Source organism: Mugil cephalus, chromosome 1 (genome assembly GCF_022458985.1).
Source record: "Mugil cephalus isolate CIBA_MC_2020 chromosome 1, CIBA_Mcephalus_1.1, whole genome shotgun sequence".
In the NCBI taxonomy this organism is placed as follows: domain Eukaryota; kingdom Metazoa; phylum Chordata; class Actinopteri; order Mugiliformes; family Mugilidae; genus Mugil; species Mugil cephalus.
Window position 1 is genome coordinate 34439836 of NC_061770.1, and position 16302 is coordinate 34456137.

Below are 16302 nucleotides of genomic sequence, written 5' to 3' on the forward strand. Positions count from 1 at the left end.
AATAATTATTCTCCACTATAGTGCAGTTTAAATTGTGTTTTGCACAGTGTAGCTGTTCTGAACAGTTCTGATAATCTGTTCACCTTTCCTCAGTTTCGGCTGGCCTCCGTCCAGAGGACCTCTGTAGTCCTGAGGTTTTATGACTGGAGCTAAGTGCTCTCTATTTATTTTGCCCCCCTCCCCCCTCCAATCCTCTCGGCTTCAAAAAGCGCCCAAGTGGTGACATAGAACATGTCGAAAGTCCCATTCGCCCAGGAAACTCGTCAATGAACAGAACAGAATACATTGCACCGTATATTTTACTGAGTTGCCTGAGCTAAATATATTTGTGTTTTAATTATTCGTTTCTTTCACTGTCTTCCGCAGCAACGGGATCCTCACAAGAGAAGTTCAGAAGAATCAAAAGTAAGATTTGCAGCAGACTTTGGGAGATTCGTGAATGGTTTTTCTGATGACACATACGGGACTTTAGGCGGAAATTCTATAAATAATAAAGAATGCTTTCAAGAATGAAGTAATTACAAAGAAGAAAGTAGCCTTTGCCTTTAAACCAGCATCAGTTCTTCTCGGTGCACTTGCACAAAGTCAGAGGTTTTATTCAGAATCGTAGACACAGCGTTCCGCTTAATTTCCCTTTGATATCTGAAGATGTCCAGCGGTGCAATCAGCTCAGAACTGGTGGGAAACCAGTGTGACTCAGGATAGAAGAAGAGCTGCAGCCAAAAAAGCCGACATGGAAATAAGCCCAAGAAACTCAGCTATTCACAAAAACATAGGAACTGAGGTGCAGAATTTTATTCTTTTATCACCTGAGTTCTTTCAAATCCAGTGTGCAAGTTCTACCTAAAATCATTGATGCTGTTTTGGATGGATGGTCACTGCATTTTGTTATTCATTGAAAATATACTATAAACGCCTCATTTTTCAAAGCATTCTTCTCAGATTTGTGCATTAAATTGACACTGTAGCCTGACGATCACCTCCCCAGAAACGTAGCTTGGTAGTAGCACGTTTCCTCCTCAGTATTTCCAGCTGCTTCTTCATCTCTGCAATTTTCTGATTGATTGTGTTGTATCAATAAAGATGGAACACATGGTGGAAAGGTTTACTTAGGAGATGCAAACATGTGTACGACTCATCTTTGGTGAAATCTCAGTGAAAGTTTCAGTCTCCATTGTTTGAAGTGAAGCAAAAAAAAAATAACTGAGTAACTGACAGTAACATGTCCTCCTCCTCCACACTAGGTGGCGATATGTGTTTTGTCAGCAGGTTAATACTACGTTAATATGCCCCCCTTTCCGGTTGACCCGTTACGACCTATAATAAACAAGAGTCGTTCATGTCACAGACCAGCATTTCAAACAACAACCAGATGGATAATAGTTTAGCTTTTTTTAATCTCATACGTAATGTGTGCACTACTTCTGGTGCAGATGCGATGGTGCTATCCTTCAGGTGGTTCTTCTACCGGCTCCGTTAACCTTCTTCTTCTGAAACTGGCTTTCTGGGATGTTTTTTTTTTGCCGGGATTATACGTTGTCTGATACATAATCAGATAATGAGAACTCTAGTTAGAGTAATGAAGTTTACGTGCGCTTAAGTTGTCCAGTTAAAGTCGGATTAAGGCAATAATTTGTTTTTTTTCACATGCATGTAAACATACTGTATGTCCCCTGGTATCCTAAATAAGCCTTTAGTTTACCGAATTTTTTTGCACACCTGGCTAAAAATTACTTCAAACTTGAGTCGTGACACCAGTTTTCTCTTTTATTATTTGGGAGATTTACAAACATAAACCCCGGCTCTCCGCCATAGACAAACCTCGGTGGCTGTATTGTCTGTACTTGCATATTCGTAAGCCTTGTAATGCAAGATACTCCGGCAGTAAGAGGCAGATTAAGCTGTTTACCTGTGGCTTTTCTTCTTCTTCTTCTTCTGCCCTGAGCCGTCCTTGACATAAAAGGTCTAATTTAACCGTGAGGATATGAGAACACTGATTGTTTTTGCGTTCATCCCCGGCAGGTGATGGTAATGCAGGAGGGCTCAACCTCACTTTTCGGCCAGCACCTCAAGCTGCCCACGCTTCCAAACAGCTCGCTGACGTCCTCCTTCTCCGACCCAAAGAAGAGCAAAAGCTTCCACGGATCAAAGGTCAGTGTTGTTCCTAGGTAACGCCTGGAGCTAAACAGCCTTCCACTCGGCTTCCTCCTTCTGCTACACCCGACTCTCAAACTTTTCAAAGTCTCCACACCATAAGCCTCCACACACACACACACACACACACACATTTAGCAGGTTCAGAGATGTCCAATATATTTAAACTCCCCGGATTTCAAAGTGATCCAATTTTGGCTTAAGCAAACTCTATCTTGGCTGCTGCTGTTGCTGTTGAGCTGTATGCACATGCTCCACTGACTCATAGACGAGCTGCATTTTCATCCAGCGTGTTTTTTTGTTTTTTTTATCATTTATTTATTTATTTTTATGTATTAACTTGTCTCGGGGAGCTCAAATTTCAAAATGCGTTATCGATAAACTGAGCACGTTGTTTCCATTAACGTGTTATTTTTAGTGTCTTTTTAAATGGTGTCATTTAAAAGCCACGTTAGGAGAGGCCCATTTCACATGGAAACAGTTCCCAGTCTAAACACGCTGTGTGTGATGAATTACTTCTGGAGCAGGAGGTCACACCCTCTCTTTCTTTTTCTCCCCCTCTCTTCCATCACAGTGTTACTATTAAGTTAAAACTTATATTTGGTTTATTTAATTTACTGAAATTTTAAATTTTGCCCCTCGCAGACTAAAATGTTTTTGAATGACAGTGTTTTGTTTTTTTTATGAAGGAGGAAATTCTTTTGTCTAGAACGCTATAGCTTACGATATGCACCGGTCAGCCACAACATAATGACCAGGAGAAGTAAATAACATTGAGCATTAGAAATAGACTGATATGGATTTTTTTAGGGCCGATACCGATTTTTCTGACCCGATATTATAGCAAAAGTTAGGACTGTAATGTGTTGGTGCTGAGTGATAAAGTAAATAGATATGCACCTACGAGTACAAGCATTTTCCAGCATCCAGCTACACATGCTCTGCTATGATGTATGGGCTGCATCTGTTTGTAAATCTTACTAGTAAAAAATATATATGTATTGTTTTTTTCACCCCGCACCTCAAAGCAATGACACTCCTTGATGGCAGCAGGATGCAGAAGGCCTATGTCCATTATCTGATGAGTCACTACTGTTTTGGAGGCAACAAGGGAGACCTACACATTATTAGGATTAGTGGTCATAATGTTATGCCTGAGCGACATAAATAAATTGTACTAGCTAATCCATCTTTTGTCGAGTGGTTGTCCAATTGCAGGACAAATTAACTGAGTGAATTAATTATATGTAGCAGAAAAAAATGGATGGGATGGTGAGTGTTCATGGTTGAGTATTAAATGTGACTTTATATGGAATTAAAATGGTTTCACTGTGAAGTTCTTACATTTAACAAGAAACCCTGAATACATAGCAAAGTAATTGGGTTGCACTCCTGCTTCGACCCTTTAGAGGTATCTTACTAGTAACCTGCACACCAAGACAAACTGAAGCTAATGATCCAGTTGTATATATTTACTGTTGTAATTGGCCCTTCGTAGATTTCCATTAACCCGGGTCACCTGCTAACCTGCCAGCGCCACGGTGCTGAAATGTTAAAAACTCCACTTTAATGATCTCTTCAGTGTTGACGCCCAAGAGGCACTGAGCGTCCCTTCGTGAGCACTAAAGGTTTTAGTGCTGGGCTGCCCCGGGAGGGAAATGGGTTTATTGCTGTGGAGGAGCATGCTGAAGTTTAGAATGAGCCAGCAGTTTTATATCCCGAGGCCCCCCCGGGGTCACCATCAGATAGACAAAATGAAAGGTTTTAGAGGTGGTTGGGCAGAGTTGTAACACACCCCGTCGTCTAGACTGCTTTAATGGGTTTACTGCATTGGTGAAATATTGACAAGGGGGTTGGAGGTGAGACCCGGGGACAAATGGCCCCTGTCGTTAGAACGAATGCATTTCCTCCTTTCTCCACGTTGCCCTTCACTCCACTTTTAAGGTTGCGCATGTGTGGCTGTTTGAAAAGGCCCCTTCACACCGCTGAGCAGCACGCCTCAAAAGAAGTCCCGAGTTTGCTCTTTAAGCCCATAGATGGGGACTAAGAAGACCCTTTTGATTTTCTTTCAAGAGTAGACCTCCTTTCACAAACGGTAATGCCAAACTGCAGGGTGGCATGCATGTTTTCTCTTGTGTAAAAGACAGAGGATTAATCTTCCAGCGGCCTGGTTTTTTGCTCACTTTGTTGTTCGGGACTGTGTGTTCTGCGTGGAAGTCTAAAGTCAAAACAGGAGCGTAATCACAGGAGCTCTGTTCTTGTTGGAAAGTAGAGTTTGAACACGGAGGAAGCGTAGATGCCAACCAACATTAAAAAGTGTCCTGAAAATGATTCATAGTTGTTGGGCACAGTAAACAGTAGTGAGCACACCTGGCACAGTCCGTGTGCAGCGCTGAGGCACCACGCCCACCTAAACCTTCATATATATTTGTTGGGAAATCCTCATGGGGGAATTTCCACTCCAGAATACGTCACATGCCAAGGATTGGCACTTTTGTTGTTATTGGCCTTTCGTTTTGACAACTAAAAATCTTCATTCAGCTACACTCACACAGTATGAGAGATTAGCAGTAAATAATGAATGGTCTTATTTTTATATAGCACCTTTCTACCTATTGGTCCTCAAATCACTTTTACACTCACAGACACATGTACCCAAACCCAACGTACGGTCACGCTGCTAATATTAGCATCTGGCAGCTCACAGAGTAGGACGCTAGCATTTCCTGCTTTAACCGCATCCACTTCAATAGTCGTCGGACACCACGCGAGGAAAAGAAGTTCTGGCCAGATGATGTAACAAGAACAAGCTCACAAATGTGTTCCATTTGTACTCAAAAGTCGGAATTTCCGAGTTGAAATTTTCAACCGAACGCCCCCCGAAGTTGGATTTTCTACTCAGAAAGTTGTAAAATCCTCATTAACCTCCGAGTTTAGTTACCAAGATGGCCGCCCCGTAACATTAATTAGAAGTTCCTGTAATATTCCGTTTATTAGCACATCTAATTAGTTTTTGTTGCACTGAATCAGTCGTACACACAGGATTTTTCCACATACATACGTTGAAATAAGTTTTTCATGTGTTATATGGGAACTGCAAGCTAAAAATGGCTAAAAACAATAGTTTGGTAAAACCAAAACAGAGCCGAACACCATCGTGGCAAACTGTGATTTTAATGTATATAGTGTATATTTTCTACATTTACATTAAGCAATTAAAATTTTTGAATATTTTTTCTAAATTTCTGTCTTGTGTGGTGTCATCACTATAAATAAATCTAGTAAAAAAAACTCATAAGTTGGTTCAAGTTATCTGTTCCATTTACACTTTGTGTAACTTAAATAGCCTAAATTTAGATTAACATTATAGTAATAATATCAAGAACTTTTTAAAAAAAAAAAAACTTTAATTTCACTCTGCACTCAAAAAATGTAATTATTGAACACTTCCTTGGACACGACCATCTAGTTTTCCCACTTTTGTACTGGAACGCCGATAATTCAGGTCTGAAGTAAATGGAACGAACCATTTTCACAGCCCTGGGTATGAGAACAAATTTTTCTTTTCAGGGCGTGTAACAATCTTAACGCCCATCCTGCTGGTCCAGAGAGTGACTCTAGTGAACTTATAGTCCCAACAAACCTTCTCTAACCACCAGGCCACCAACATTATTCTATACAGCTTACTGCCCTAAAGCTTCTGTGATGATATGTTTGACCGTCACTTATCTAGAAATTCATCCTTTTTGGGGACGGATCTTATTAATTTGTCGATTTAAATCCACAGGATGGCTCCAGAGGAAGCGGAACTACCCTACTCACTACAGCCACAACCACCAGCACCAACAGCAGCAGCTTCTCCAAACTCCACAAACCCTCCAAGGACCACAAAGACAAGCCACCAAAAGAGCCCAAAAGTGCCTTCAGAGACTCAGGCTGGGAACCCAGCAAAGCTCCCAAAGAACCTTCCAGGAAACCCAAAGAGAACCAACCACTTAGAGATAACAATCCTAAGACTGGCTTCAAGGAGCCCAAGTCCTTGTCCAAGGAGCATCGGACCGAGGGCATGACCCTCGGGCCGGGGTTACACAAGCGCCTGTCCTCCCACGAAAGTGACGATCACGTGACCAAAAAACGCAAAAAGGGATTTGTGGATACTCCGGGGAAGCAGCTGTCGGGTTCAGACGCTCAGCATTTGGATAATAATAAAATCTTGAAGGACAGATCGCACGTGCGGACGAGTAAATTACGAGCGGACAGGGACGGGGACGAGGCGGAGCGCAGGAAGGCGCCGGCGCCCTTTCAGGCGCTGGTGGACCCCAATGACTCGGACATGGAGGATCAGTCCGCAAAGTCAGATGTAAGTACAGCACATTTAGGCTTCAATGTTTAGCTTTCAATCAAGTTCAAAGAGTCAGCAGGAACATTTCGAAGGAGCTTCTTTTATGAGGGCTTTTCCAAAATATTTATCTCCACACTTCTTATCAGAACGTCTTAAATTCAGCCTTGTTCTTTCTGCGTTTCTTGACGTTTCCAGGGATTTAAACCTCCTGCATCACTTTGAGTCTGTGCTGCAACTTTTTATTTTGACTTCCGCATCTAGTATTAGAGTATTTCTAACCTCCTTCATCCAACACTGTCCACATTGTAGATGGTAAATGAGTTCCTCGGGACTAATATTCATTTTGGGTGCGTCGACACTACTGTCCTGTATGAGGAGTGTTTATTATCAATCAGCCGTTTGACATCATGCGACGGGAAAATCTTGATCTCTATCTGCAAAAAATTACTTATCCTCTTGATGTCAGTTGGTGTGGAGAAGGTCGTCCTAGAACTGAACCGAAACTTCCCGCTGGTGTAGCTTTATGCTCCTGTGTTGTTTAGCCTTTACGTTAATGTTGTGTTAATCTTAAAATGATTGAATGCCATAATCTTTGTCCGGTATTCCAGCACAGTTTCAGATCTCTGGCGTTTCATTTAGATTTAGAACATTTAGAACATTCAGCTTTCCCTCCCCAAACCAACATCAGCAGCCAATCAGGAGTAGGCTGGGGGTGGGTGTAGGAAAGCTTGGTTGAGATCCAGCTGCAGCTGATGCTGCATTCAAGACAACTTGAGGGGGAAAAAATGAGCTCTGAGTCGTCAAACTCAGAAGTTACTGCTTCCAAAATAAGAAATAAACATCTGCTGCACATATTTTAATGTTCAACAAACGGTGACAATAATAACTTATTTTTTCTCCTCTGAAATAACCTGATGCTATGATATCGGATATTGGAAGTGTGAAATTTCTGATTAGGAATATAGAAATTCTGAGTTTTCGTGAAAGCATCATCTAGTCTGTTCTTTTTTCATTGAAGTCAGTGTTGTGGGAGTAAATTTATGAAGCTAAGAGAATGTGTCCTAACTACAAACAAAGGGCTTAAAAATAATACTAATAACTAATATTAAATGTTAGGATGTAAATTTTGCAATTTAGCGCGAGAATATGAGCTACAGCTGTTTTTGTATAAATTGAGACTAAATTGGTTAAATTCATTGGTTAACAAGGACTTACTTTAGGCCCTGATTATATAAATGAAGCAGTGATTTACAAATCCCACGGATATTTGACATCAGAACATCAGGTTTACCAATTAATTCTGTTCTCCTTACACTTTAAAAGCTCAAGTGGACTTGTCTGGGATCCGTTCTAAGGACCCGTGTTCCTTTTGTTTCCATCATGAATCATTTGGACCATTGTATCAGTCCACCTGGTTGGTCTGAATTAGTGAGTGTTCACGCCACGTTTCTGGAATAAAGGTCTGAAGATGTGCGGCTGGTGGAAAGGTATCCGGTTCTTCTGAGAATTGTTGGTGGTCGGTTGTTCCATAAAATGAAAAGAAGCAGCAGGGAAGGAATCTTCTTTAATGCCGGTCTGGTGGGCTGAAGGGGGCTGGGTCCTTTTTTTTTTTTTTTTGGGAGGGGCGCAATTGAAGAAAAGGGTGGACGGGACGCCAATAAACCTGGTGGGAGTTCGTTTTACATTCCTCCCGGTAGAAAGGAAGCAGAGTAAACTGGATATGGTTTAGATCCACTTCATATGTGTCAGCGTTGTGGATAATTGATTAACGGAGGCGTGCTGTACCTCCAGCTCAGCACCAGGATTAGGAGAACCCATCTACAGTGGCCCTTTTCATGATCGCGCTGACGTTTGACTGGGTTGCCCGGTCCACGCACATTTGGCGGAGAACCTCCCCATAAAGAAGGGCTGTTTCAAAGCCAAATAGTAGACAAGAAAAGATTTATGGTTTTACAACACCTGAGGAGAAAGGGGAGACAAGGCCTTGAATAGCATTGAGTTTCCCTTTAATCCTTTTTAGCTTTTGAAAGGAGAAGAAAGGGCTGAGCGTTTGTGGAAGGAAGGTCTAAATCCCTCAGCTTTGAGCACTTTTCTTTTATGCAATGGAGTTTTCAATTCTATCCTCATTTATTTTATTTCTTTTTTGTGTGCGTAAAGCATAGGTTTTTGATGTATGTGTGCTTCTCTGTAGGGGAATTATTGCTTGGCACTAGCAGAAGTCGTGTTTTTATTTTATTTTCCCATACAGGGAGAACTCGGCTCCACGGGGTGGTGGGGTTTGTTGTAAAAGGGATGTGGGGTGACAAATGCCAGGTGTTTGATTCTCCCCAGGCCGGCAACCCCGGTGGCCGAGCGCCGGGCCGACACAGAGCACGGCTCTCATTTCTCATGTGACCACTTGTTTGATGTCGGCGTTTTCCACTGAGCGCTGGGGCCAGAAACGCGAGAGAGGAGGAAATGTGGAGTAGGTGATGACATGAAGGGAAAGCAGGCTGGCCGCGTTAGCATGGGAACCTTGTTTTTTGAGCGCGCTGGATGTGGGCACGGCCTGAGCGATTTGTCACTCGCAAACATTTGTTCAAGTTGCGGAGTTGACGCGAGGCGGGAACCGTAGATGGGTCGGCATCGAAGGGTTTTAGGCGCTTTATTCTGCTCGTGCAAGAATGCAGAGCTAAACTGTGATGGTATCGTTGATAATATTAGTGCAAAATGTTGGTAATAAACCAAATTTAGTTAAAACAGAGCCCTGTGAAGTAATAAAACTTTTAAAGAGCAAAGTTTCTCAGGTTGAATTGATTCAAATTCATCTTTAATAATCTGTACACACTAGTTTCCTGGAGGTGAAATAAAAATAAACTTACTAAACTAAACTGTATGACTTTAATGCATAAAAATAAGCCAGTTCCTGCACATGGAACTAAATTAGATCATTTGTCTTTCACAATAGTTTTTAAAGCAACAAAAAAAACAAGAATAAAATGAGTGCTTTCTTTTAATCCTTGGTTTGGGCGGTCGTTCGTGCTACATATCGCGATGCTTCAGTCACGATACGATACTTTATTGCGATATTATGATATTGCGATATATTGCATTATTCTACATAGTTCACTGAGAAATTTTAAATGCAGTTTAAAATACATGAAGTTGTAAATATGTACATCAGATGACAGTAATAACTATCGTTAATAATATTAACGCAAAAATTTTGGTAATAAACCAAATTTATTTAAAACCAAGCCCTGTGACGTAATAAAACTTTTAAAAAGCGGAGTTTCTCAGGTTGGATTGATTAAAATTCATCTTTAATAATCTGTACACACTTGTTTCCTGGAAGTGAAATAAAAATAAATGGTCAAAACTTAATTAATGCAAAAAGGAATTCAAGTAAAGTGAATTTCTTTTTGTCTTGATGCTGATTAAGGGGGAAAAAAAATAAAAGTGATCCATTCTTACTGCAAAGTGTAATAATTGAGGAATAACATATTTCCCCTGAACACATTAGAGGAATGTTTGAAGTTAGTTAAGTTAAACCTTGCGACTTTAATTTATAAAAATAAGTCGATTCCTACGTATGGAACTAAACGTAACTTGATTATTTGTTTGGCACAACAGTTTTTAAAGCAACAACAAAACTAGAAAATACCAAGTACTTTCTTTTAATCTTTAACCCAGTTATCAATGACTTAACGATACGTATCACGATACTTGTCACGATACGATACGTTATTGCGATATTATGATATATTGCAATATTCTACATAGTTCACTGAGAAATTTTAAATGCAGCTTAAAATACAAGTTGTATATATGTAGATCAGATGACATCAGTGATAATTCATAGGACAAATTGAGTCAAAAAAACAAGATTAATCCAAACGACATATTTGCAGTTTATTGCACTTGTACAGAAAAAGTGTTGGTGGTGTGGAAGTTGTTCATGATCGGCCCAAAACATTTATCTTCTTCCTTTAAAATCCATATTAAGACAATATTAAGAAAACATATTGTGATAGTAGTCATGATGTCTGTATTTGCAAATGTGAATTTGTGAATTTCTTGCATCATTTTTAATGCATGTGCTTAAAATATTCCAGATTGGTTCAAACGACGAAAAACAACCAGCTTTTTAAATATGCGTCAAACAACAATTACTGTAAATGTGCCAGAGGAGTTTTAAATCTACCCCTAACTTCCTGGAAAGGCCAAACGAATCTTAGCGCGCCGTTAACTGCAACAGCAACAACAGCGACATTGAGCTGGAAACGACAACATTGAATTAAACGAGTTGCCTTTGTCTGAATTAATGTACAGTGTCTGAAAGGCAGCGCTTATTGACATTAAAATCATTTTGTTTGGACAGCCCCCGCTGAACCGAACAAGAAGACCAAATGGCACTTAGTTAGCTCGCTGGCATTTCTCTTTTTTTTCTCCGCCGTCCAAACTGAGCCAAGAAACGAGCCGAGAAGAAGCCAGATTGATGCCAGCAAACTCTTGACTAAAGACTATTTATTGTCTTTGAAGAGAGCTGCTTTGGTGGCCTGGAGTAAAGCGGGACAAAAGCCCTAAAAAGGAGTGGTGGTAAGATTTATGACGGTCTGAAGAAGCTGGGCCATAAACCAACAGACCAGCTGTGTGTTGTTTGTTGGCAGGAGGTGACAACCATTGAAGCCCTTTGTCCTCGCTCCTCTCTTTTTCTCTCATATTTCTTCTAGAAGTCGCTTCTCACCACTTTGTCTTCTCGGGCAGCTGTGGTTTGCAGCAGCGGCCGACTCTTATTTATTTGGGTTTGCACACGGAGACCCACGTCTATTTTAAATCCCTTTTTAGGCTACCGCAGTGACGCATCTACAGATCACATCTTCTTGTTTCGGGGGAAGGCCTTTAGAGAAGGGAAGCTGGTTCTTGCTATAGACGTAGTTTCAGGAAGTAATGGTGGGCACATGTGGTGGTATTTGACCCGACCCTGATGAAGGCCACCAGGATTTCTTTGTTTGTCCTTTTCTACTCCAATCACCTTGGGTTTAGGTGAAGTTGTGTCAGAAATACAGTTTTTTAAAAGTTTAGAGACACCTTCGTATTGAATTGAATGAGAACCTGTCTCCAAACTTTTGTAAATTGGATTAACTGCTCATGGTATCATATGTGTGTATCATCACACACATGTACACGTCATAGATATTATAGATATGGACGACGGAACCGCTCCTCTAAAGTGAAGCCAAAGCAAGTAGAGCTCCCCCTGGTGGCTGGAGGCTGCAGTATAAGTCATAAGCTCCACCCCCATGTTAGTGGGTGGGACCTGGGCCTAAAACTAAAATAAAAAAGTCAAATAATAAGTTTTTCTGTCATTCTAGGTAGTTAATATATGGTCAAGTTACGTTTTAGTTCATTATTTGATGCCATAGAAACAGGATGTGACATAATGCCGACCACCAGTTGCCATGCCAACCGCTCCATGAAACATGGACATGTCCGTGGGACCGTGAGAGTTGTAAAAAAAACATTTTTTTTAAAACTAGCCTCTAAAGTTGCAAGATGCCGTCGTCCGTATCCCTGGGAAAATATCATCAGTTTGGCTGATGAGAGGAAGTGGAGACGCATGATCCATATTTATATACAGTCTATGGTCCAGACTGGTCTCGAAACACCCAGATTTACCCATGTGAATATTTTGTAAAATCTACCTGCTAAACTTAAAATGGTGTTAATTTTTGTCCCTGCTGGTGACTTTTGAAGTTGCACTTACAGCTTCCTCCTTATTTATTTGGGTTCGGGTTCTAAGTTTTCAGGCTTTCCCGTGTACTTACTGTCCAGTAATACCACCACCACCTCAGCACACAAGATAACACTGATGTTTACAGACTTGTAAACGAGCCCTCTCTGTTCCTCCCTGTTTGTTAGTGTCATTGTTGCTTAGTTATTGTTCAGTCGAGTTTCAACCCTATGAACCTTTTTAGTGCGAACCATCTCCACTGTTAGCAATCTGTGACTAAGGCCAGGAAGATGTTTACCCAATCGGTACACTTAATCAGTTTTTATATGAAATTGTTTGGCTTTATTCAGAATTTGTCTTCATTTCAGTCACACACACTGTCTCAGAAGTAAATAGAGGAGTGAACACAGACTGTGGAACATGTACACAAGTCAGGAATGTGGAGTTGAAACATTTGTGGAGCACTTGGAGCTAAAAATTCCCCCAAAAATGGATGATATATGAATTTTTTAAAGATACTGTTTGTCTGTAGCAGAGTATAGATTCTGGGTGTAGGACGTTTCTCATAAGGAGACATGTGTTCAGGCAGTGGGAGCAGGAGAGGAAAGTGTCGATTAAAAAAGGAGAATAACGCCAAAAAAAAATTAATTATTTATTTATTCCTGCTTTATTTATAGAACCTTTTTACCATTATGGACAGACAAGAGACAGGACAGATATGACAACCAGCCACTAACCACCCACTACAAGGCCAGTCACTCAAAACCAAAACAAGAAAAAGAAAAAAAAATAGATTAAGCAAATGAATAAAATAAGAAAAAAACATACACAATTCAAGTAAAAAGTAAATAAATAAAAAGAAAGAAATGGACAAAAAATAAATGAATAAATAAAACACGAAAAAGAAATGGACAATTTAAGTTAAAAGTAAATAAATAAAAAGAAAGAAATAGACAAAAAATAAATGAATAAATAAAACAAGAAAAAGAAATGGACCATTCAAGTAAAAAAAATTAAATAAATAAATAAAATAAGAAAAAGAAATGGACCAGTCAAGTAAAAAAAATTAAATAAATAAATAAAATAAGAAAAAGAAATGGACCAGTCAAGTAAAAAAAAATTAAATAAATGAATAAAATAAGAAAAAGAAATGGACTATTCAAGTAAACAAAATTAAATTAAATAGATAAAACACAAAATAAGCAAAAATTAAAAAATACTAAATATTATTTAAATAAACAATTACCCACATTAATAACCAGCTCAATAGAAAAGTCTATAAAATAGATATATTTCCAAAAAAATAAATAAATAAATCCCCAAGTGACATGGAATGATGTCACCAGGCCTTTTAGTGTAAACCTGAGTTTCTCAAGTTTCAAATTATAAAGAACCACTCAAACCCAACGAGAATGTGAAGGGGGACTGGAGAATCAGCCGACGGGCCGGTAGTCAGTCATCCAGCTCATGGTTTATATCCACAAGGCGTTTAAAGAAAGGCAGCTGGACTTGTTTCTGTTAGAACCAGAATGTGGTGCCACTAACTTCCATTAACTGCTGGGTCCCTGTCGAAGCTCCTCGTGGACCTGAGCCTTGTTTTCACATGAAGCCGTGAGATGAATGGATGTGGGATTAGGTCCCCGACACACGGCGGCGACTTCAAAGCACAAACACGGACTAATGTGTCACCTCGAGACTCGTTAGAAGCTGCCACTTACACTTTAGGGCCAGTTTATGGTCTCTGGCTGCTGGTTGGCTGGTGAGACGTCGTCCCACGTCTGGAAATCATAGACTGTGTCGTCTTTCACCGTCCGTCCACCTGGAACAACCAACCAGCTGTAGAGGTGGATCCCCACACTTTAATAATGCTGTTCTTGAGTCCATGCTCCCTGTCTGCTTTCATCTCTACGTCCACAGTTTGTCTGATGCCATAAAGACTGAAGATGGGACAAAAATTACCATTTCTCTTCAGTTCTACAGCTCTATGACTCATCATGGAGTTTGGCAGGCAGCAAGTTATTGAGTGTCGTTAGTTAAATCTTTGTAGATTGAATTCCTCTTAATTAATGTGGCGGATCAGGCGTAACATTATCCTCTGGATCTAGTGGATTTGGAGTCCAGGTCAACACCTTGTGCTGTTCTTCATGTTTTCTTTGACCTGTTCCTAAACCATTTGCATGCATGTTGCCTTAGTCCGACTTTAACTGGACAGCTTAAGGGGAGCTCTCCTTATCCAACTAAAACAACCGCCATGTGTTGAGGGTATGCACGTGACGTCACTACAGCCCGTGGCCACGCCCCCTGAGTGGCAAAAACATGGTGAAATGTATCGGTAAATATGTGAAAAATGTGGATTATCAGATCAAATTAAGGACAATTAGACTCGACGATGATCCATATGAACTAGCATGGATTTGGAAAAGAGGATTAGCCTCGGTTACAGTTAGTTTAAGTGTATTAACCCACTGAAAAGACACACATTGCCACCTAGTGTGAAGGAGGAGTCATTGGATTTTCTCCGTTGCATGTAAACTGGGTCGAGACCACAGTCATGAAGTCAAATTTTGAGCATAGCTTGATTAAGCTGTGCATGTAAACACACTGAGTGTGTCAGGCTTCATCCTGCTGCCAACAAGGAGTGTCATTACTATAGGGGGGGCGGGGGTCTGGTCTGGTCTGAGTGGGTGCTACATGTCTAAGTAACATCCACATCAGTGAATGCCAGGTTCTCCTGTCGGTGGTTTTAATGTTGTGGCTGTTTGCCCTGTGTAACGGCTCCTTTCTTTCTTATTGTTTCATTTCTTCCAGTCTGAACAGCCCAGTCCAGCCAGCTCCAGCTCCAGTTCAGGCTTTGCTCCCACACACCACAAGCGACAAGGTAATTTACCCGGAACACACTCGAATACACTCAGCTATCATCTGTATAAGGTAGCACCCAAACAGGTATTTAACCTTGTTTTATTTAAGAGTACGCAAAGATGAACATTAAGTCCAGTCCTGCCATTTTTAAGAAATATTTCCAAGTCAGCCGTGGCCTCATAGGAGAAGAGACGGGCGCTGGATGTACTGTTTGGTCCAGCGTTCAGGATGAATCTTTCCTGGAGGATGACCTGTGCTTGTGTGTTTGTAATTTGTTTCTCTGGATGTAGTGGTGGACTTCATCATCAGGAAAAGGGTGGCTATACCGGCCACCACCCACACAGGTAACAGTCCAGCTGTGGTCAGCCCAGTCACATCTGCATGGAGAGAATGATTTCCCGCTTGATTTTTCACACTTGCATGAAAGTACGTTCATGCTTGTCGTCTGAGATCACGGATGTGATGCCTCCACGTAACACCTCCAGGGCTCCACCACTGCTTATCACAGCAACATGTGCACATCATGTTCTCATGGTGTCTACGTCTGGGTTCTTGGAGTTCCATTGTCGCCCTGAAATTGTGCAGTAATATTCTACTGTTGCACCAAAATGGAAAATGATTATTTAACCCTCTGGAGTCTGATGTTTGATACCACCGATTTCCTTTCCAATCCGATACTGAATAAAATTCAGGCTGATATCGGCGATACCAATCCGATACGTTGTGTAAATGCACCCTAATGTGTCTCGTAAACCTAAAAAAAAGTACTTCAAATCATAGTTTCATAAAGAATACAAGACATCAGAGTAATTTATTTATTTACTTACTTTAAACTCTGAAGTATATTGAGGTAGTGGCCTCATTTACTATATCGCCGAGCTAAGACCATTAAAATAAATTATTGTTTAACTATTAATAACTACTATAAAATGAAACCTTCCATCTTAATTCTGTCCTCGTCATAAATGTGTCATATTCTGTGTTGTGGTTTAACCTGAGTTTGTGTTTCACAGGGTTTGTTGTGTTGCTACAACTCAGTGGTTTAGTTACTTTCCACTGTGTTCCTACATTACTTCAAACAACTGACGTATCGAAAGTATCAATATTTTGATTTGAGAATCGATTTTAGAGCATAAAGATCTGATATCAAAAGTATCGGTATTTCAGTATCGATCTGCACATCACTAGTGTCCAAATCACACGTCCATTTTAAGACGACGTAGCATCAAGACGC

At 40.5% G+C, this 16302-nt stretch overlaps 1 protein-coding gene across 2 annotated transcripts in view; it reads left to right on the top strand.

Moving 5' to 3' along the window:
- Window positions 1-16302, top strand: part of mllt3 (MLLT3 super elongation complex subunit) — a 47363-nt gene that overhangs the window by 20126 nt on the left and 10935 nt on the right. Inside the window, exons 5-9 of one of the 2 annotated variants that reach the window (XM_047570166.1) lie at window positions 367-405; window positions 2023-2151; window positions 5942-6514; window positions 15018-15087; window positions 15359-15412. In XM_047570166.1, coding sequence (XP_047426122.1) covers window positions 367-405; window positions 2023-2151; window positions 5942-6514; window positions 15018-15087; window positions 15359-15412 — 865 coding nt within the window. The remainder of the gene's footprint in view (window positions 1-366; window positions 406-2022; window positions 2152-5941; window positions 6515-15017; window positions 15088-15358; window positions 15413-16302) is intronic. The other variant, XM_047570175.1, reaches the window with a different exon arrangement.